The 24,219-nt window shown below is 41.9% G+C and overlaps 1 protein-coding gene across 1 annotated transcript in view; it reads right to left on the bottom strand.

The window, feature by feature from the left end:
- Nucleotides 1-23,715, bottom strand: part of ZC3H12B (zinc finger CCCH-type containing 12B) — a 31,339-nt gene extending 7,624 nt beyond the window's left edge. Inside the window, exon 1 of the mRNA XM_065900982.1 lies at nucleotides 23,108-23,715. Within this exon, the coding sequence (XP_065757054.1) occupies nucleotides 23,108-23,715 (608 nt within the window). The remainder of the gene's footprint in view (nucleotides 1-23,107) is intronic.
- Between the last annotated feature and the right edge of the window lie 504 nt (nucleotides 23,716-24,219).

Genomic DNA, 24,219 nt, shown 5'->3' with positions numbered 1-24,219 from the left:
AGATATGATATACTACTATAATAGGGTGCAGATCCAATATATGTTAGGAACAGAAGAACAATGGCCCCTGAATGGCTCACTCAATTATTACTTTTTTTATTTTTATTTTTTTGCAGTACGCGGGCCTCTCACTGTTGTGGCCTCTCTGGTTGCGGAGCACAGGCTCCGGACGCACAGGCTCAGTGGCCATGGCTCACGGGCCCAGCCGCTCCGCGGCATGTGGGATCTTCCCAGACCGGGGCACGAACCCGTGTCCCCTGCATCGGCAGGCGGACTCTCAACCACTGTGCCACCAGAGAAGCCCTCAATTATTATATGATACCGCAGTTAGAAGTGTTTTGCAAAAGAGCAGGGAAAAGAGACGAGATTCCATATGTAGAAGCATTTATGCTATTGCATCAGGAGGAAAAGGAGTCAGAGGGCTGTCACCTTATGGTGCAGCGGTCTGAAAGAAAACCTAAGGGGGAACCTATTCTACAAGGGGAAGAGGGAGAAAATGAGAGTGGGAATATGTTATTTCAAAACTTAAGCCTCCCTCTAGCCTATCCAGCTCCTCCAGCGGCCGAGCAAGCTGCCCCGGCAGTTGTTCCAACTGCACTTTGACCCATGCCGCCAACATATTCACCACCTCCTATTTACCTTACCCATGGGGATCAAATAGTAGTTTCTATGTTAACCTCTGGAGCACAGGAACCTGGTTTAGTATCACCATCTAAGACCCGACAGAGCACCCAATTTGGACCGGGAGCCGTTTCCGCAGCAGGGCAATTTCCCTTGCTCCGATATCCTCTAAGAGGCCCGGGGACTCCCTTGGACTTGAGGTGCCCGATTCTAACTTTCCCACAAGAGCCCCCAGGTAACATTGACAGTGAGGAATAAGTTGATTGACTTTCTAATAGATATGGTGTCACATATTCTGTGGTAAACACCATAGTGGCACAGAAAACATCTCAGTCTATCCTGGTCATGGGAGTTTCTGTAGAAGTACAAAACCATTTGTTCTTACAACCTCTAGAATGTCAGCTAGGGGACCTCACCCTACAGGGCCATGGATCCCGAATGAATATGGATCCCTCCTCCCCCTAGGTACAGGCCCTTTTGTCTATGCATTTCATGGCCCAGTCTGCCCCAGCCATCAGGTACAAAATTCAGAAAGCAACTGCTGGTCTTCAGACTCCAAAGAACGATTTGCTCCAATTGGCTTATTTGTTTTTCTACAATAGGTATATGGCCAAAAATGCTGAATGCATGGAGAGAAATATGCAAAAGGCCCAAATGATTGCAGTGGTTTTGTCTGCTCAGCGACCACCAACTGTGAGGCCGGCTTTTCCTGGACCACTAGGCCCATGGATACCCAGACAGGACCAATGTACCCTGTGTGGACAAAACGGGCACTGGAAGGAGAGTTGCGATCGATGTGCCCTTTGCAAACAGCCAGGGCATTGGAAGAAGGAATGCCCCAGACATCAGAGAGTGATGGGGGCCCCTCAGCCATTGACGGTTTCACAATCAGAAGACTGAGGGGGCCCGAGGCCAAAAGTGGCTCTGCCTAGAGATACCATCTACATAATAAATGTTGAGACTTGGGTGGTCATTGATGTGGCAGCCCTCCTGATAGAATTTTGCTTATAGATACGGGTGCAACCTTTTTGGTCTTAACCCAAAGTATTGGAAAACTTAGTAACCATAAAGAGTATGTGATGGGGGTGTGAGGGAAAAGGCAGGGGCACATTTTCCTGGAACCCCTTTTGTGCAACATCAATGGCCAGCTGTTTTTACATTCCTTTCTGTTTGTGCCTGATTGTCCCATCCCTTTAATGGGAAGAGGTTTATTAACTAAGTTAGGGGCCACTATATTTCTTGAGGGGCAAGGGAACCACCCTCACAAATTTCTTAAACCTAGGGAAGATCCTCAAAAATATTTGTACATAGATTACCAAAATAGGAGGCCACTGGTCTGACTAAATTAATCATAGCTGATATTCAGAGCCTGATTGGAATTTTGGAAGAGACCTTCTCCCCTAAGCTAAATGAGGAAAAGTAAAACTTCCCAACATAGGTAAATGGGTATGTTAGTCCTTCAATATCATTGAGGTAGCCACCCAATTCTTTGAAAAAAGAAAAACAAAACTGTCCTTGTTTTACAAGTGTAGTCTTTACAAGACCAGGAGTGTGGCTCCAAAAATAATCCAAAGCGCACCAATCCTTTTACCACTCCCAAACCTTCCCTATTTATCTTAAGAGGCTTGTAAGTATTAAACAAAGGGGAAACAAAGTCATCCTAAGAGAAACTTGCCTGTATCTTTGAGATGCCAATGTGCTATCTGGTCTTCTCAGGAACCCTTATCTCTGCCATCGTTTTAAAATGCAAATTTTGAAAAAGAGGGTAAAGTAATTTAGAACTTGACTTGTTTTCCATAAATATTAGTAAAAACGGTTTAGCCATCTAGACAAGCGAGCTTGATTTGTTCCATCTGCCAGAAACCCAATTTTAATCCAACCTCTTAAAAGATAGTTTCCTTACCCAGAGAAGGAAAAGAGGAAAGAAAATAGGCAGGCCCAACTATTGGTAGCCCTACAGGGGCAACCCCCATCCAGAGAAACCCTGACCCGTCCCAGCAGAAGCCAAGACGGATGTTGGGTCTGTAAAAAGCCTGGCTACTGGGCAGAGGGAATGCTCCCACAAGGGCAAGCCTCCTAAGATGCCTTGTCCAAAATGCCAAAAAAGTGGCCATTGAGGAGCCAACTTCCCTTTGGGCTAAAGGGCTCAGGGGCCAGGGGCAGCCCCTCAGATGACCCTGGATTGACGGGACCCTCCGCTCCAAATGGGCCCCCTGTTTAACGTCAGTATTACTGGATTGGAACCAAGGGCGAACCTGGATGTGGCAGGTAGGACCATATCTTTCTTATTGGATACAGGGGGCGCTTACTCTGTCCTAGTTTTCCTTCTCTGGACCCTTCTCCGACTCCTGTCAGGGTACAGGAGTCTCAGGTAAACTTACTACTAGGCCCTTTACTGTCCCTTTGTGTTGTTACTGGGAAGGATATACTCTCTCTCATTCCTTCCTGGTCATACCTGAATGCCCCCTCCCACTGTCCCCAGCAAGCTGGGAACCAGATTGCTACTTGGGGGAACCACCCCAGTAACACCCCTCCAGTTCTTAGTCTTAGAGACACAGCCCCCTCTGAGAACTGGCACACCAGCCTTAGATAAGTTGCCAGTAGACCCCCAGGTCTGGGCTGATAGAATCCCAGGGAGAGCTATAACCGCCTCCCCAGTGCTTATCACCTTAAAGGAGCCAACCTCTTTCCCCAATCAGAAACAATATCCAGGGCTTCCCTGGTGGCGCAGTGGTTGAGAGTCCGTCTCCCAATGTAGGGGACACGGGTTCGTTCCCTGGTCCGGGAGGATCCCACATGCCGCGGAGCGGCTGGGCCCTTGAGCCATGGGCGCTGAACCTGCGTGTCTGGAACCTCTGCTCCGCAACCAGAGAGGCCACAACAGTGAGAGCCCCACATACCGCAAAAAAAAAAAAAAAAAAAAAAAGAAACAATATCCAATTTGCCCAGAAGCCCAAAGGGTACTGCAGCCTCTCATATCCAGATTTTTACAACACGGGCTACTTATTCCTTACAGTTCTCCTTGCAACATCCCTATCTTACCTGTTAAGAAGCCAAACGGAGAATACAGACTGGTCCAAGACTTAAGAGCTATCAATGAGGCAGTTGTCCCACTCCATCCAGTAGTCCCCAACCCATACAACTTGTTGGGGACCATCCCAGGCACAGCCTCCTGGTTTACTGTGTTAGACTTAAAGGATGCTTTCTTTTCCATACCTCTGGACCCCCAGTCCTACTACCTCTTTGCTTTTGAGTGGCATGAGGAAGGGAATAGAGGACAACAACTCACCTGGACAGTCCTACTTCAAGGGTTCTGAGACAGCCCTCACCTTATTGCCCAGGCCCTGGCCAAGGACCTCCAAGATCTATACCTGGAGGAAGGGACTATCATCCAGTATGTGGATGACCTTCTTATTTGCTCCCAAGACCATGAGAGAGCCTTAATTCATGCTACCCAGACCTTCAATTTTTTGGCCAAAAAAAGCTATAAAGTTTCTAAGTCTAAGGTCTAATTGGCACAGCAGGAAGTCAAATATCTGGGAGTAATCCTCTCCCCAGGGGAACGAAGTATCTCCCCAGATAGAATACAAGGGATTTAGATCTGCTGGAACCAACTATCTGAAAGCAGCTCTGAGCCTTTTTAGGCCTCATGGGGTATTACAGACTATGGATTCCTAATTACGGATTAAAAGCACAACCTCTTTATGAGACCTCGAAAGGAAAATCTGACTCTATACCTCTGCTCTTGGGCCCTAACCAAACCCAAGATTTCTAACAGCTAAAGACATTACTATCTCAGGCCCCATTCTTGGGAATCCCAAGAACTGATAGACCTTTCTAACTATTTGTGGCAGAAAATCAAGGGATGGCTTTAGGAATCTTAACTCAGGAACTTGGCCCTGTCTGGAGACCTGTAGGATATCTGTCAATGAGACTGGACCTGGTGGCCACTGGATGGCCCAACTGTCTTAGGGTAGTTGCTGCCTTGGCCTTATTAGTGGAAGAAGCCTCCCCTGACAGTATATACCTCCCATCAGGTTACCTCTCTCAGAAGAGAAAGGCCATTTCTTGCTCACAGATAGCAGGATCCTCAAATATCAAGCATTACTGTTGGAGAATCCAGACTTATGTGTCATGGTCTGTTCCTCTTTAAATCCAGCTACCCTGCTCCCCCTACCTGAAGAAGGTCTACCAGTTCACCAATGTGAAGATAATATATCATTCCTTGTTGCCCCGACCAGATCTAACTGATATTCCACTACAAAACCTGAGGAGGTTTGGTTTACTGATGGAAGTAATTTTGTTTCTGAAGGATGTAGAAGGGCAGGGTATGTGGTGGTCTCCTTGACACAGGTTATTGAGGCCCGGACTCTTCCCCCAGGGACCTCAGCCCAATTGGCAGAAATAATTGTTTTAACCCAAGCCTTAACCATGGCTGAAAATAAGGCCTTTAATATATATACTGACTCTAAATATGCTTTTTTGGTTCTGCATGCTCATGCTGTTATCTGGAAGTAATGTGGCTACTTGATGGTCCAAAACAACCCAGTTAAGTATGGACCTCAAATTCTCTCCCTCTTGGATGTAGTCCTCAAGCCTTTCCATGTACCAGTGATTCATTGCAGAAGTCACCAGAAGGGTGACGATGAAATAACAAAGAGAAATCGGCTAGCTGATCAGGCTGCCCGACAAACAGCCCTTCAGCCCTTTGTGATAGAGGGTTCCTTAGTTCCTTCCCTTAGTTCTCTCCCTTCCCTGTCTTACCTGCCTAAGGAAATCAAACGGGCCATAAATCATGGGTACCACCTTGACCCAGATGGATGGTACTGGAGAGAGGACTTAACTCACCTGCCCCAGTCACTCCAGTGGAAAATTATTAAATTTTTGCATGAGGCCTGTCACCTAGGGAGAGATGCCTCATACCAGATTGTTTCTTCTATCTTCTCTGGGAAGGGACTTTACGATGTAGTTAATAAGGTAACCTCATCATGCCCTATTTGTCTGACTAACAATCCTCAGGGAAATAAGCCACCCCCATTGGCCCTTCTAGCTCAGAGACACAGAACATATCCAGGGGAAGACTGGCAAATGGACTTTACAATGGTTCCTCCCTACTGAGGATATAAGTACATTTTGGTGTTTCTGGACAACTTTACTGGTTGGGTGGAAGCTTTCCCCACCAGGACAGAAAAAGCTTCGGAGGTAGCCCAGAAGCTTTTAATTGAAATAATCCCTAGATTTGGCCTCCTGTTGTCTCTTCAGAGTTATAATGGTCCTGCCTTTGTTTACCAAATTATTCAGCAGATATCCAAGGCTCTAGATATTGAGTACCACCTTCATTCTTCCTGGAGACCCCAATCCTCAGGAAACGTACAAAGAGCCAACCAACATTTAAAGAATACCTTAAGAAAAATAACCTGAGACCTCCCTTAGTTGGAAGGAAGCCTTCCCTATTGCTCTTTTAAGGGTCAGAACATCCCCAAAGGCCTTACTTAACCTTAGCTCTTATGAAATGCTGTTGGTAGGCCTTTCTTATGAGGGGACCTACTGACATACTCTGTCACCTCCTTTGGACAATTCCAAAAAGCCCTCCAGAAATATGTGGTAAAAAGGCTTCCTTCCCCAGAGTCTTCTCCTTGCCTCTACTCTCCAGGAACACAAGTATTCATCAAAACTTGGAAGGATGGCTCCCCTGGTTCTCAACTTCAGCTGACCTGGAAGGGACCCTATCCAGTCTTGCTCTCTTCTCCTACAGCTGTTAAAGTACCAGGGATCGCCATTTGGATCAGCCTGAAGTGATCCACAGTGTCTTTAGAGGAAATATTTTGGTTTGCGGGTATACACCTCTTAGAGAGAAGCATTCTCAATCTTACCATCATGGTCCAGGAATCCTGGAAGGCTACAGTAGCAGCCATTGAGGAGCAACAGTCAGCCCTAGATTCTCTGGCTGAGGTGGTTTTACAAAATAAGAGGGCCCTCAATGTTATAACACAGCAGTCCCCAACATTTTTGGCATCAGGGACTAGTTTCATGGAAGACAATTTTTCCACAGACTGGGTGGGGGGCAGGGATGGTTCAGGCAGTAATGTGAGCGATGGGGAGCAGCAGATGAAGCTCCACTCACTTGTCCACCACTCACATCCTGATGTATGGCCTGGTTCCTAACAGGCCACAGACCGGTACCGATCCATAGCCAGGGAGTTGGGGACCCCTGTTATAACAGCTGAGGCCGGGGGTGTCTGTGCCCTGTTAAATGAAACATGCTGCTTCTATGTTAATATCTCCAGCCAGGTTGAAGAAAACCTTCTGGCTTTAAAGAAAAACATCAAAATAATAGAAGATCTGAAAGAGAGAGCAGGACAGGGCCCTAGTTGGCTTTCTACCTTCCTCTCCTCCATGGAGACCCAGATATGGACATGACTGTTGCCCTTGTTGGGACCATTAGTCCTGACAGCCTTTGTTTTGTTATTAGGCCCTTGTATCATAAACCTACTTGTTTGACTCATTTCAGAACGCATACAGGCTGTTCGATTCCAAATGGTTCTGCGAGGTAGCTACCAGCCCATTCAGCCTGGCCCTGAGACCAAGATCTACATGGAACCCCTTGATGATCATCACTCCAGCCTACCTCTTGGCTGAAGGAGAGCAAGAGGAGGGGCCCAATCAAGACTCTGCCCCTTAACAGCAGGAAGCAGCCAGAGCAGTAATCGCCCATGTCCCAAAGAATTGGGTCCCATACTCTTGAGGGGGGAATGTTAGGTAGTTAGTCAAACATTAGCAGAAAGGAGGTGACAGTGGTGAAAAGACAAGAAGGAAACTATCAAGTCACACTCCAACCCACTGGGCACCCTCCCCTGACATTAGGAGCAAGGAGGCAACAGTAGCAAAAAGACAAGAGGGGAGTAGTTGAGTCACACCCCAACCATCTGAGGACCCTCCCCTGACATTAGCAGCAAGGAGGTGACAGTGGTAAAAAGACAAGGGGGGAATAGTCAAGTTACACCCCAACCATCTGAGGACCCTCCCCTGACCCCACCCAGAATGGGTGAAACTATGGTCAGGTGGTGGGCAATTTATCCTGATAAAGATAAAGAGGGAACCCAATAACACGAGGGAACTTCTCTGGGCTGCACATGCCCAGACCAGACAGGCGTATAACCTATAGTAAACCCAAACTCATTATACCATCATTATAATAAAATCTGTAAGTGGTTTTGCCCATCTGGGTAGGCTTTTCTTAGTGAATTAAGGGTAAGCACATGTACAATAATGAACTTGTTACATAGTTCGGGACTGTCAATCAAATAATGATCCCCTGTCACCCATGATCATGACCCACCTCCTCACAGAACGCTCCTTACAAACACGCTTAAGCCTGTACAGGAGTGCTGGTTTCACTTCACAGAAATAGCCCACTCTCTCTCTGAGAGTGTAACTATGCTTTAGTAAACTTTGCTTTGCACTTAAGCCCAAAGTGGTAGCCTGCAATTCTTTGCTTGCTATCACAAGGACAGAGATTGCTGGTCTGGGTCTTCCTTTGACCTCCTTAGTTGAAGCTATTTGACACAATGCACGCCAACCCAGTAACACTACATAAGGGCCCAGTATGCAAAGTTTAGAGATCAATAAATATTTAAGGAATAAATGAATGAAAAAATGGAAAATAAATCCTGCAAGATGACCTGTTTTAGCCTGAACCTGCAAAATGTCCTTTTGCAATTTTAAAAAGCTAGGACCTAAAATCCTATCTAAAAAGCAATATAAAACCTAGGACCTGAAAGTTACAGAATGTTTTAGTGACACTACAACGCACTTTGTTCTGTCAAGTGGCTTAGATATGTCTCACGATCTAGGTTCCAAGCCAAATTCAGTCTAGCAGATGGGTCACTGGCCTCTCTCCCTGACTTTTTTTTTTTGTAAGGTTCAAATATTTGGGCTTCTCCTAGACTTAAAAGAGAACATGGTGGAGTGGCTTCCCTGGTGGCCCAGTGGTTAAGAATCCACCTGCCAATGCAGGGGGCACAGGTTCAAGCCCTGGTCTGGGAAGATCCCGCATGCTGCAGAGCAACTAAGCCCATGCATCACAACTATTGAGCCTTGGTGCTGCAACTACTGAAGGCTGCATGCTTAGAGCCCATGCTCTACAGCAAGAGAAGCCACTACAATGAGAAGCCTGTGCACCACAATGAAGAGTAGCCCCCACTCACCACAACTAGAGAAAGCCCATGTACAGCAATGAAGACCCAACACAGCTAAGAAAAAAAATATATGGTGGTATTTACATTTGAAAGCCTTAACTCCACTGAAATGGATCCCCCCCAACCCCCAAGGAAACAGCTCTCTGAATGAACAAACCCTTTAGGATTTTACCATACATCTATATGTGAATTACAGGTACACCACTATTGCAAATGTTAAACAAATGCTATTAATGACAAAGCATCATGATTTCAATGCAGTCTCATCCAATACATTGAGGAAAAACAGACATCAGTATATAGTTTAAGTACCAATCTCATGATAAAGTTACAGGAGAATGGGGAAAACAAAATGAATTCAGATTAATGGCACTAAAAATCATGAGCAGACTATGGCACTGAACTTGTGACCGTGTGAAATGTGATTGCAGAATAAATGGGACTCATCAGTAACTTTCCTAGTCATACAAGGAAGAGATGCTAACAAGGACACAGTTGGCAATTAAAAAAAATATGTTGTCCATTATGCACTATTTTAACATGCTCCTAAAAATAAGGTTGAGTGCTGATTTTTTTTGCTCTTTTTAAGTTGTGTGAGGTATCTTTAACATAGTAAATCAACTACTATAAAAGACAAAAGTTTATCTTCCTATCAGCATGAGAGTTTACTATTGGCAAAGACTAGATATGTTGAAACTAATTACCTTGGTAATTAATCTCTTCATTATTCCTTACAAAGCAAAAGAACCATAAAGCGTCCTTCATAATCAGCAATCCTTGAACAGAATTCCAAATACAAGGAAGATCTTATATCACCATGAATTCAAAGTTCTCAAAGAAGTCCTGGGTTCTTCTCATCCCCACCTCCAAAACACAAAACACTTAAAGAAGAGTGGGTCTTGGGAAATGGGTCCAATCTAAAGTGTTTTGGGTGGCCTGATCTGGAAAAAAAATTGATTTTAGCAGATCCATACCTCTTCCCCTCAAGAATCACTCTACTTATGCCTATTAGGGAGGGGGGCAAAGTTACCTTTGGTCCTTTGGACACAGAAATCACTCTCCGCTTTTCACCGCCCATTGCATCATTCTGATTCCTGGAATATTGTGTACAGGTCACTTAACTTTCTTGTTACTATGCTTCTAGTTTCCCCTCATTAAAACAGGGGAGATGTCTAGCCTCCTTTACATAGCCTATTATGATGCTGTGATTTTTAAACATATTTTAAAAAGGGGGAATCAAGATGGCAGAGTAGGAGGACGTTTGTGGGAGCTCACCTCCCCCCACAAACACATCAAAAATATATCTACATGTGTAGCAACTCTCACTGAAAACTAACTGGAGGCTGGCAGAAAGGCTCTTCTACAACGAAGCCTATAAAGAAAGATCTGCAAGGAGTCAGGCAGAGAGGAGAAGTGATCAGTTTGGGACCTGTGCTACTAGCGGGGGACACAGAAGTAGAGGGGTATATCATAGGCTTGGAGATACTCCCTAGGAAGTGAGTGGATGCCAAATATATGGTTCTAGCCACATATTTGGCATTCCAGCACTGGGGTCTCACACTAGGAAGATGAGTCCCCTTACCTTGTTTGAAAACTGGTGGGACTTACTAGAGGGGCTGTGAGAAACTGAGACTCCATCATGAACAGTGTGCATGCACACTTCCTTACTCCCAGGAACAAGGCAAAGAAAGCATATTGAAAACAGCCTGGGACTCTGGCTTGTTCCTCACTACTGCCCCAGCATCCACTCCAGCCCTCACTGGGCTACTGTTCCAACTCCACTTGCTCTGGCTCTGCTCTCCACTAGGGTGGAGAGTGCACACTTAGAGAGTGGGACCAGCTTGGACCCAATCCTTAGGGCTTCTACTCCAGCATCTTGGACCCCAGCCCCCATAGGGTGGTGACAACCATTGATCATAGGAGAAGCCCCAGCTCACATCTGTTTCTGGCTCTAGCTCCTCCATATCCAGCCCTACCACCAACTAGGGTGGTAGCTGTCAGCACACCCCTGGGGAAGATGTGACCTGTGCTCATTTCAGATCCAGCTCTCCCACCAAAGTCACTGGGCACACACAGACTGCATAAGGACACTCCCAGAGAAGAACACTGCTTCAAGATCAGGAAAAGTAACAGTTTCACTTAATTCTATAAAGACAGAGAAAGTTAAACAAAATGAGAAGACAAAGGAATGTGTTTCAAATGAAAGAAAAATAACCTGCCTTTGAAAAAAACCCCTAATGAAACAGAGGTAAATAATTTACTAGATAAAGAGTATAAACCATTAGTAATAAGAAGGCTAACTGAACTTGGGAAAAGAATAGACAAGCAAAATGAGAATTTTAACAAGGAGCTAGAAAATATAAAACAACTGGTCAGAGCTGAAGGATACAATAACTGAAATGAAAAACACACTGGAAGCAGACTAAGTGATACAGAAGACTGCATAAGTACCTGGAAGATAGTCTAATGGAAACCACCTAATCAGAACAGTAAATAGAAAAACAAAATTAAAAAAAAATGAGGATAGGGCTTCCCTGGTGGTGCAGTGGTTGAGAGTCCACCTGCCAATGCAGGGGACACGGTTTCGTGCCCCAGTCTGGGAAGATCCCACATGCCACGGAGCGGCTAGGCCCATGAGCCATGGCGGCTGAGCCTGCGCATCTGGAGCCTGTGCTCCGCAATGGGAGAGGCCACAACAGTGAGAGGCCCGCATACTGCCAAAAAAAAAAAAAAAATGAGGATAGTTTAAGGGATCTATGGGACAACATCAAGCATACTAACATTCACATAAGGGTCACAGAAGGAGAGGAGAGAGAGTAAGAGGTAAAGAATGTAGTTGATGAAGTTATGGTTGAAAAATTCCAGAAGAAGAAATTTCCATTCACAGGGAGCACAGAGTCCTAAACAACACGAACCCAAAGAGACACATACCAAGGCATATCATAATTAAAATGGCAAAAGTTAAAGACAAAGAAAGAATTTTAAAGGCAGCAAGAGAAAAACAAGAGTCACATACAAGGGAACTCCCCCAAAGCTATCAGCTGATGTTTCTGCAGAAACTTTGCAGGTCAGAATGGAGTGGCATGATATATTTAAAGTGCTGAAAGTGAAAAACCTACAACCTAGGATATTATACCCAGAAAAGATATTCAGAATTGAAGAAGAGAAAAAGCACTTCTGAGACAAACAAAAACTAAAAGAGTTCATCAATATTAAACTGACCCTACAAGAAGTGTTAAAAGGTATTTTCTAAGTAGAAAATAAAAGGTTACAATAAGAAGTAAAAGTTTATAGGAAAGAAATAATCCTGCTAGTAAAAGCAAATATATAGTAGATGTGGTGGATCAACAATTTACATAAGCAAGTATGAGACTAAAAGACAACAGTTGTAAAATAAACTATAATTACAATAGAGAGTTAAGGGGTAGACATGATGATATAAAATATGACATAAAAAACACAAACTTTGGGGGAGGGGAGTATAAAATGTAGATTTTTTAGAACGTGTTTGAGTTAAATGACTATCAGTTTAGAACATGATCTATACATTTAGTTGTAGGTCAACATATACAAACCCCATGATAGGGACTTCCCTGGTGGTACAGTGGTTAAGAATCCAGCTGCCAATGCAGAGGACATGGGTTTGAGCCCTGGCCTGGGAAGATCCCACATGCTGCGGAGCAGCTAAGCCCAGGTGTCACAACTACTGAGCTTGTGCTCTAAAGCCCATGAGCTACAACTACTGAGACCGTGTGCCACAACTACTGAAGCCTGTGTGCCTAGAGCCCATGCTCCACAACAAGAGAAACCACCACAATGAGAAGCCCACACACCGCAACAAAGAGTAGCCCCCGCTCGCCACAACTAGAGAAAGCCCGCATGCAGCAATGAAGACCAAACACAGCCAAAAATAAATAAATAAATTTATAAACAACAACAACAACAACAAAAACCTATGATAGATACACAAAAACTAGAGAGAAAGGAACACAGCATACCATTAAAAAATCATCAAACCACAAGAGGAAGAAAAGAATAGAGAATAACTACAGAAACCACCAGAAAACAAGTAACAAAATGGCAATAAGTACATACTTATCAATAATCACTTTAAAAGTCAATGGATTAATGCTCCAAATCAAAAGATACTATATATACAAAACCCTAAAATCTCCATAAAAAAACTACTAGAATTAATAAATGAATTCAGTAAGGTTGCAGGATACAAAATTAATGTAAAGAAATCTGTTGCAGTTCTATACACTAAAAATGAACTGTTGGAAAGAGAAATTCAGGAAACAATCCTTTCCACCATCACATCAAAAAGAATAAAATAGTTAGGAATAAAGCTACTTATGGAGGTAAAAGGCATGTACTCAGAAAACTGTAAGACACTGATAAGAGAAATTGAGGAGGACACAAACAGATTGAAAGATATACCCTGTTTTTAAATTGGAAGAATTAATACTGTTAAAATGACTATATTACCCAATGCAACCTACAGATTCAATGTAATCCCTAACAAAGTATCAAGGGCATTTTTCACAGAACTACAACAAATAATTTAAAAATTTGTATGGAAACACAAAAGACCCCTAATAGCCAAAACAACTTGAGAAAGAAAAACAGAACTGGAGAAATAATACTCCCTGAATCCAGACTATACTACAAAGCTACAGTAATCAGAACAGTATGGTACTGGCTCAAAAACAGACACATAACTCAATAGAAAAGAATAGAGAGCCTAGGAAAAAACACACACTTATGGTCAATTAATGTACAACAAAGGAGGCAAGAATACACAATGGAGAAAAGACAGTCTCTTCAATAAGTGGTGCTAGGAAAACTGGACAGCTACATATAAGAGAATGAAATTAGAAAATTCTCTAACACCACATAAAAAATAAATTCAAAATGAATTAAAGATCTAAATGTAAGACTGTAAACCATAAAACTCCTAAAGGAAAACATAGGCAGAACACTCTGACATAAATCAGAGCGATATGTTTTTGGATCTGTTTCCCAAAGCAAAGGAAATAAAAGTAAAAATAAACAAATGGCACCTAATTAGACTTAAAAGCTACTGCACAGCAAAGGAAACCTTTGACAAAATGAAAAGACAGCCTACTGAATGGGAGAAAATATTTGTTAGTGATATGACTGATATGGGGTTAATGTCCAAAATATATAAACAGCACATACAACTCAACGTAAAAAAGCCAAACAACTCAATTAAAAAATGGGCAGAAGACCTGAGTAGACATTTTTCCAAAGAAGACATACAGATGGCCAACAGGTACATGAAAAGATGCTCAACGTTGCTAATCATCTCCAAAATCCAAATAAAAACTAAAGTGAGACATCACCTCACACCTGTCAGAATGGCTATTGTCAAAAGGACCACAAAAAATAACAAGTGTTGGTGAGGATGTGGAGAAAAGGGAGCCCTACTGTACTGTTGGTGGGAATGTACACTGGTGTAGCCATTATAAAAATACTAAGGAGATTCTTCAAAAAACTAAAAATAGCACTACCATATGATCCAGTTATTCCATCCCTGTGTATATATCTGAAGAGAACAAAATCACTGATTTGGAAAAAATATATGCACCCCAATGTTCATAGCAGCATTATTTATAATAGTCAAGATATGGAAGCAACCTTAGTGTCCATAAACAGATGATTGGATACAGAAGCTGTGGTGTATATACAATGAAATATTACTCAGCCTTAAAAAAGAATGAAATTTTGTCATTTGAAAAAATTTGAATGGACCTAGAGGGTATTATGCTTGGTGAAAAAATCAGAGAAAGGTAATTACTGTATGCTACCACTTATATGTAGAATCTAAAAAATAAAACGAATGAATATAGCAAAACAGAAACAGACTCACAGATATAGAGAACACACTAGTGGTTATCACTGGGAAGAAGGATGGAGGAGGGGCAATATAGGGGTAGGAGATTAAGAGGTACCAACTGCTATGTATAAAATAAATAAGATACAAGGATTTATTGTATAGTGCAGAGAACAGTCATAGAGAAATAGTCAATATTTTATAATAACTTTAAATGTAGTAAAATATTGAATTTTACTATACTGATTCAATACTATAAAATACTGACTCACTATGTTGTACACCTAAAATTAATATAGTATTGTAAATAACTGTACTTTACTAAAAAATAAAAAAATAATATTCGAAAAAATAATTCTGTAAATCTATTCCCTGCTACTAGAAACTACGTCAGATGGATTTGAGAAGATGGTGGAAGAGTAAGACGCGGAGATGACCTTCCTCCCCATAGATACATCAGAAATACATCTACACGTGGAACTGCTCCTATAGAACATGCACTGAATGCTGGCAGAAGACCTCAGACCTCCCAAAAGGCAAGAAACTCCCCACGTACATGGGTAGGGCAAAAGAAAAAAAGAAAAAACAGAGACAAAAGAATAAGGATGGGACCTGAACCAGTGGGAGGGAGCTGTGAAGGAGCAAAGGTTTCCACACACTAGAAGCCCCTTTGTGGGCTGAGACTGCGGATGGTGGAGGGGGGAAGCTGCAGAGCCACGGAGGAGAGTGCAGCCACAAGGGTGCAGAGGGCAAAGCGGAGAGACTCCTGCATGGGGGATTGGTGCCGACTGGCACTCACCAGCCCAAGAGGCTTGTCTGCTCACCTGCCGGGGTGGGCGGGGGCTGGGAGCTGAGGCTCTGGCGTTGGTCGGATTTCAGGGAGAGGACTGGGTTTGGTGGCGTGAACACAGGCTGAAGGGGGCTAGTGCACCACGGCTAGCCGGGAGGGAGTCTGGGGAAAAGTCTGGACCTGTCGAAGAGGCAAGAGACTTTTTCTTCCCTCTTTGATTCCTGGTGTGAGAGGAGAGGGGACCAAGAGCGCTGCTTAAAGAGCTCCAGAGACCGGCGCTAGATGTGGCTATCAGCACAGACCACAGAGATGGGCATGGAATGCTAAGGCTGCTACTGCAGCCACCAAAAAGCCTGTGTGCAAGCACAGGTCACTACCCACACCTCCCCTCCCTGGAGCCTGTGTAGCCTGGCACTGCCAGGGTCCCGTGATCCAGGGACAACTTCCCCAGAAGAACGCATGGCATGCATCAGGCTGCTGAATCATTACACAGGCCTCTGCTTGCCCCGCATCCGTACCCCTCCCTCACCCCGGCCTGACTGAGACACAGCCACCAAATCAGCTGCTCCTTTAACCCCGTCCTGCCTGAGTAAAGAACAGACGCCCTCAGGCGACCTACACACAGAAGTGGGGCCAAATCCAAAGCTGAACACCAGGAGCTGTGTGAACAAAGAAGAGAAAGGGAAATTTCTCCCAGCAGCCTCAGAAGAAGCAGATTAAATCTCCACAATCAACTTGATGTACCCTGCATCTGTGGATTACCTGAATAGACAGCGAATCATCCTAAATTGAGGAGGTGGACATTGGGAGCAAGATATATTATATTTTCCCCTTTTCCTCTTTGTGGGAGTGTGTATGTGTATGTTTCTGTGTGAGATTTTGTCTTTATAGCTTTGCTTTCACCATTTGTCCTAGGTTTCTGTCCATCCGTTTTTTTTTTTTACTTAAAGATTTTTTTTCTTCACAGTTATTTTTTATTTTAATAACTTTATTTTATTTTATCTTCTTTCTTTCTTTCTTTCTTTCTTTCTTTCTATTTTTTTCTCCCTTTTATTCTGAGCTGTGTGGATGAAAGACTCTTGGTGCTCCAGCCAGGAGTCGGTGCTGTGCTTCTGAGGTGGGAGAGTCAAATTCAGGACACTGGTCCATAAGATACCTCCCAGCTCCATGTAATATCAAACAGCAGAAATCTCCCAGAGATCTCCATCTCAACACCAACACCCAGCTTCACTCAATGACCAGCAAGCTACAGTGCAGGATACCCTATGCCAAACAATCAGCAAGACAGGAACACAGCCCTATCCATTAACAGAGAGGCTGCCTAAAATCATAATAGGTCCACAGACACCCCAAAACATACAAGCAGAAGTGGACCTGCCCACCAGAAAGACAAGATCCAGCCTCATCCACCAGAACACAGGCACTAGTCCCCTACACCAGGAAGCCTACAAAACCCACTGAAACAGCTTTACCCACTGGGACAGACAACAGAAATAACGGGAACTACAAAGATGCAGCCTGCGAAAAGGAGACCACAAACACAGTAAGATAAGCAAAATGAGAAAACAGAAAAACACGCAGCAGATGAAGGAGCAAGGAAAAACCCACCAGACCTAACAAATGAAGAGGAAATAAGCAGTCTACCTGAAAAAGAATTCAGAATAATGATAGTAAAGATGATACAAAATCTTGGAAATAGAATAGAGAAAATGCAAGAAACATTTAACAAGGACATAGAAGAACTAAAGAGGAAACAAGCAATGATGAACAACACAATAAATGAAATTAAAACTACTCTAGAAGGGATCAATAGCAGAATAACTGAGGCAGAAGAATGGATAAGTGACCTGGAAGATAAAATAGTGGAAATAACTATTGCAGAGCTGAGTAAAGAAAAAAGAATGAAAAGAACTGAGGACAGTCTCAGAGACACCTGGGACATATTAAACACACCAACATTTGAATTATAGGGGTCTCAGAAGAAGAAGAGAAAAAGAAAGGGACTGAGAAAATATTTGAAGAGATTATAGTTGAAAACTTACCTAATATGGGAAAGGAAATAGTTAATCAAGTCCAGGAATAACAGAAAGTCCCATACAGGATAAATCCAAGGAGACACATGCCAAGACACATATTAATCAAACTATCAAAAATTAAATACAAATAAAACATGTTAAAAGCAGCAAGGGAAAAACAACAAATAACACACAAGGGAATCCCCATAAGGTTAACAGCTGAACTTTCAGCAGAAACTCTGCAAGCCAGAAGGGAGTGGCAGGACATATTTAAAGTGATGAAGGAGAAAAACATACAACTAAGATTACTCTACCCACCAAGGATCTCATTCAGATTTGATGGAGAAATTAAAAGCTTTACAGACAAGCAAAACCTGAGAGAATTCAGCAACATCAAACCAGCTTTACAACAAATGTTAAAGGACCTTCTCTAGGCAAGAAACACAAGAGAAAGAAAATACCTACAATAACAAACCCAAAACAATTAAGAATATCAGAATAGGAACATACATATCAATAATTACCTTAAATGTAAATGGATTAAATGCTCCCACCAAAAGACACAGACTGGCTGAATGGATACAAAAACAAGACCCATATATATGCTGTCTACAGGAGACCCACTTCAGACCTAAGGACACATAGAGAGTGAAACTGAGGGGATTGAAAAAGATATTCCATGCAAATGGAAATCAAAAGAAAGCTGCAGTAGCAATTCTCATATCAGACAAAATAGAATTTAAAATAAAGACTATTACAAGAGACAAAGAAGGACACTACATAATGATCAAGGGATAAAACCAAGAAGAAGATATCACAATTGTAAATATTTATGCACCCAACATAGGAGCACCTCAGTACATACGGCAAATACTAACGGCCATAAAAGGGGAAATCGACAGTAACACAATCATAGTAGGGGATCTTAACACCCCACATTCACCAATGGACAGATTATCCAAAATGAAATTAAATAAGGAAAAACAAGCTGTAAATGATTAAACAAGATGGACTTAATTGATATTTGTAGGACATTCCATCCAAAAACAACAGAATACACATTTTTCTCAAGGGCTCAGGGAACATTCTCCAGGTTAGATCATATCTTGGGTCACAAATCAGGTCTTGGTAAATTTAAGAAAATTGAAATCATATCAAGTACCTTTTCCGACCACAATGCTATGAGATTAGATATCAATTACAGGAAAAGATCTGTAAAAAATACAAACACATGGAGACTAAACAATACACTACTTAATAACCATGTGATCACTGAAGAAATCAAAAAATACCTAGAAACAAATGACAATGGAGACACGGTGACCCAAAACATATGGGATGCAGCAAAAACAGTTCAAAGACGGAAGTTTATAGAAATAAAATCCTACCATAAGAAACAGGAAACAGCTCCAATAAACAACCTAACTTTGCACCTAAAGCAATTAGAGAAAGAAAAACAAAAAAACCCCCAAAGTTAGCAGAAGGAAAGAAATCATAAAGAGCAGATCAGAAATGCATGAAGGAACCAAAAGCAAAGATCAATGAAACTAAAACCTGGTTCTTTGAGAAAATAAACAAAATTGATAAACCATTAGCCAGACTTACCAAAAAAAAAGGGAGAAGGCTCAAATCAATAGAATTAGAAATGAAAAGGGAAAAGTAACAGCTGACACTACAGAAATACAAAAGATCATGAGAGATTACTACAAGCAACTCTATGACAATAAAATGGACAACCTGGAAGAAATGGACAAATTCTTAGACATGCACCACCTGCCGAGACTGAACCAGGAAGAAACAGAAAATACTAACAGACCAATCACAAGCACTGAAATTGCAACCATGATTAAAAATCTTCCAACAAACAAAAGCCCAGGATCAGATGGCTTCACAGGCAAATTCTATCAAACATTTAAAGAACAGATAAGACCTATCCTGCTCAAACTCTTCCAAAATATAGCAGAGGGAAGAACACTCCCAAAATCATTCTACGAGGCCACCATCACCCTGATACCAAAACCAGACAAAGATGTCACAAAGAAAGAAAACTACAGGCCAATATCACTGACGAATATAGATGCAAAAATCCTCAACAAAATACTAGCAAACAGAATCAAACAGCACATTAAAAGGATCATACACCATGAGAAAGTGGGGTTTCTTCCAGGAATGCAAGGATTCTTCAATATACGCAAATCAATCAACGTGATACACCACATTAACAAATTGAAGAAGAAAAACCATATGATCCTCTCAACAGATGCAGAGAAAGCTTTTGACAAAATTCAACACCCATTTTTGATAAAAACCCTGCAGAAACTGGGCATAGAGGGAACTTTCCTCAACATAATAAAGGCCATATATGACAAACCCACAGTCAACATCATCCTTAATGGTGAAAAGCTGAAACCATTTCCAATAAGATCATGAACAAGACAAGGTAGCCCACTCTCACATTCTTATTCAACATAGCTTTGGAAGTTTTAGCTACAACAATCCGAGAAGTAAAAGAAATAAAAGGAATCCAAATCAAAAGAGAAGAATTAAAGATGTCACTGTTTGCAGATGACATGATACTATACATAGAGAATCATAAAGAAGCTACCAGAAAACTACTAGATCTAATCAATGAATTTGGTGAAGTACTAGGATACAAAATTAATGCACAGAAATCTCTGGCATTCCTATACACTAATGATGAAAAATCTGAAAGTGAAATTAAGAAAACACTCCCATTTACCATTTCAAAAAAAGAATATCTAGGAATAAACTTACCTAAGGAGAAAAAAGACCTGTATGCAGAAAATTATAAGACACTGCTGAAAGAAATTAAAGTTGATACAACTAGATGCAGAGATATACCATGTTCTTGGACTGGAAGAATCAACATTGTGAAAATGACTCTACTACCCAAAGCAATCTACAGATTCAATGCAATCCCTATCAAACTACCACTGGCATTTTTCACAGCACTAGAAGCAAATATTTCACTATTTGCATGGAAACACGAAAGACCCCTAAGAGCCAAAGCAATCTTGCAAACGAAAAATGGAGCTGGAGGAATCAGGCTCCCTGACTTCAGACTATACTACAAAGCTACAGTAATCAAGGCAGTATGGGACTGGCACAAAAACAGAAATATAGATCAATGGAACAGGATAGAAAGCCCAAAGATAAACCCACACACATATGGTCACCTTATCTTTGATAAAGGAGGCAAGAATATACAGTGTATAAAAGACAGCCTCTTCAGTAAGTGGTGCTGGGCAAACTGGACATGTAAAAGAATGAAATTAGAACACTCCCTAATACCATACACAAAAATAAACTCAAAATGGATTGAAGACCTAAATGTAAGGCCAGACACCATCAAACTCTTAGAAGAAAACATAGGCAAAACACTCTATGACATAAATCACAGCAAGATCCTTTTTGACCCACCTCCTAGAGAAATGGAAACAAAAATAAACAAATGGGACCTAATGAAACTTCAAAGCTTTTGGCCAGCAAAGGAAACCATAAACAAGACCAAAAGAAAACCCTTTGAATGGGAGAAAGTATTTGCTAACAAAGCAACTGACAAAGGATTAATATCCACAATTTACAAGCAGCTCATACAGCTCAATAACAAAAAACAAACAATCCAATCCAAAATGGGCAGAAGACCTAAATAGACATTTCTCCAAAGAAGATATACAGATTGCCAACAACACATGAAAGAATGCTCAGCATCATTAATCATTAGAGAAATGTGAATCAAAACTACAATTAGATATCATCTCACACCAGTCAGAATGGCCATCATCAAAAAAATCTAGAAACAATAAATGCTGTAGAGGGTGTGGAGAAAAGGGAACATTCTTACACTGTTGGTTGTAATGTAAATAGATACAGCCACTATGGAGAACAGTGTGGAGGTTCCTTGAAAATGTAAAAATAGAACTACCATATGACCTAACAATCCCAGTGCTGGGCATACACCCTGAGAAATCCATAATTCAAAGAGAGTCATGTACCTAAATGTTCATTGCAGCTCTGTTTACAACAGCCAGGACATGGAATTAACCTAAGTGTCCATCAACAGGTGAATGGATAAAGAAGATGTGGCTCATATATACAATGGAATATTACTCAGCCATAAAAAGAAATGAAATTGAGTTATTTGTAGTGAGATGGATGAACCTAGAGTCTGTCATAGAGTGAAGTAAGTGAGAAAGAGAAAACAAATACCTTATGCTAACACATATATACGGTGTCTAAGAAAAAATATGTCACAAAGAACCTAGGGGTAAGACAGGAATAAGGACACAGACCTACTAGAGAATGGACTTGAGGATATGAGAAGGGGGAAGGGTAAGATGTGACAAAGTGAGCGAGTGGCATGGACATATATACACTACCAAACGTAAAATAGATAGCTAGTGGGAAGCAGCTGCATAGCACCGGAAGATCAGCTCGGTGCTTTGTGACCACCTAGAGTGTTGGGATAGGGAGTGTGGAAGGGAGGGAGACACAAGAGGGAAGAGATTGGCTTTCCTGGTGGAGCAGTGGTTGAGAATCTGCCTGCTAATGCAGGTGACATGGGTTCGAGTCCTGGTTTTGGAAGATCCCACATGCCACGGAGCAACTAGGCCCGTGAGCTCAACTACTGAGCCTGCGCGTCTGGAGCCTGTGCTTTGCAACCTGAGAGGCCACGACAGTGAAGAGGCCCATGCACCACGATGAAGAGTGGCCCCCGCTTGCCGCAACTAGAGAAAGCCCTCGCACAGAAACGAAGACCCAACACAGCCAAGAATAAATAAATAAATAAAAGATAACTATTAAAAAAAAAGGAAGAGATATGGGAACATATGTATATGTATAACTGATTCACTTTTTTATAAAGCAGAAACTAACACACCATTGTAAAACAATTATGCTCCAATATAGATGTTAAAAAAAAATAGAAATCGTGTCAAATATTCATTTTTTTTCTTCTTGCGGTACGCAGGCCTCTCACTGCTGTGGCCTCTCCCGCCGCAGAGCACAGGCTCCGGACGCACAGGCTCAGCGGCCATGGCCCACGGGCCCAGCCGCTCTGCGGCATGTGGGATCCTCCCGGACCGGGGCATGAACCCGCGTCCACTGCTTCAGCAGGCAGACTCTCAACCACTGTGCCACCAGAGAAGCCCAATGTCAAATATTCTTAATAACATTAATAGCCACATACTGTTGCATGATATTGCAGAAGGAGCATTGGAGTCAGATTCAGGTTTTAATACAAACTGCCATTTATTACTTGTGTAACCTTGGCGGTTACTCAACCTCTGAACTTGAGTTGGCTCACCGGCAGGTTAAATCATATATGCAAAGTACTTGGCACAAAATAGATTACAAATGTTAATTTCATTTCATTCATCTGAAGCCAGAAAACTTAAATCCTCACTTTGCTACATATTACCTATATCAAGTGTTCTCAAGGAAGTCATTTAACCTTGCCGAGCTCTAGTTTTCTCATCTGTAAAATAAAGTTGCTATGAAGATTATGTAGAACTGTATATTGAAATGTACCTCTAGATACCCTGCTAAGCAATGTCTGCATACAGGGCAGTTTTAAAGAAAGAGAAACAAAATATACCAGTCTTACCTCATTGCCACATTACTTCCATCTATGACAACTGGCCTCAAATTGTCACTGTTGTCTATTTCATCTTCAAGAGACAGTTCAGGGCTTGCAACTTCTCTGGAGCTGGGACCCCGAGGCACTAACAAACTCAAGTTGACTTGCCCTTCCAAATCACCTTTGTTTCCAAGTCTGACAAGCTCTGCCAGTACATCATTAATAAGCGATTCTGGACCCAGCTTGTTCAGTACTAATTGAATCTGTTCCTCTGCATAGCCCAGCTTTAAAGCAAAATCCATCTTGGTTTGGTATTCTTTTTCCAAGTCAAGCTTCCCATCCTGTAGAATGCTACTCTGGGAGAAGCTTGGATGATCTAGGCAGGGTGATCTACAAAGCTGGCGGTGTGCCTTAGAGGGAATCTCCTTTTTCTTCAACTGAACATCTCCAGGTTGGCAGCTGTTGTCATTACTGCTGCTTTTAAGGCTCATCTGTTCAGGGTCATTCTCAGAGTTCAACAACTCTTCAGAATCAGCATTATGCTGCTCTGTGTTCTCTTGCTTAGGCTGCTGCTTCTCTTCCTTGGAGGCATTCTTCTTCATTTTTGGTGTTTCCACTGCAGCGGTGGCCGTCATCCCGTTTAGTGGGCAATCTGAGGTCTAATCAGCTCTTTTTCTTTTTAGCCTTCTTGGAATCCATGTACATTGGCCTCCCTTTGTGTAAAATGGGGTGGTAGTGATGGCACAAGGGTTTGCCTGTTTGGTTTGTTATGTTTAGATGTTACCAGTTCCTACAAATAAACACACATACCATAATCATGTTTAGTAAACTTATGAAAAAGTATTTTAGAACACAGTGTTTTCTTCCTAAGAAACTACAGTTGTCTGACATTATATTTTTCTGCTTATAATGATTGGACTCTTGAAATATTACCAAGCATCTTTTCAGACCACAACAATATGAGACTATAAAATCTACTACAACATAAACAACTAAAAGAAAATAATCGAACACATGGAGTCTAAACAACATGTTACTAAATGACCAATAGGTCATTGAAGAAATCAAACAGAAAATAAAAAATATTTTGAGATAAATAAAAATGTAAACACAATGATACAAATATCCATGGGACTGAA

The sequence above is a fragment of the Phocoena phocoena genome, chromosome X, assembly GCF_963924675.1.
Source record: "Phocoena phocoena chromosome X, mPhoPho1.1, whole genome shotgun sequence".
NCBI classification, from domain to species: Eukaryota; Metazoa; Chordata; class Mammalia; order Artiodactyla; family Phocoenidae; genus Phocoena; species Phocoena phocoena.
Note: the sequence above shows the minus strand (reverse complement) of the source record. Positions and strands in the feature narration are given on the sequence as shown.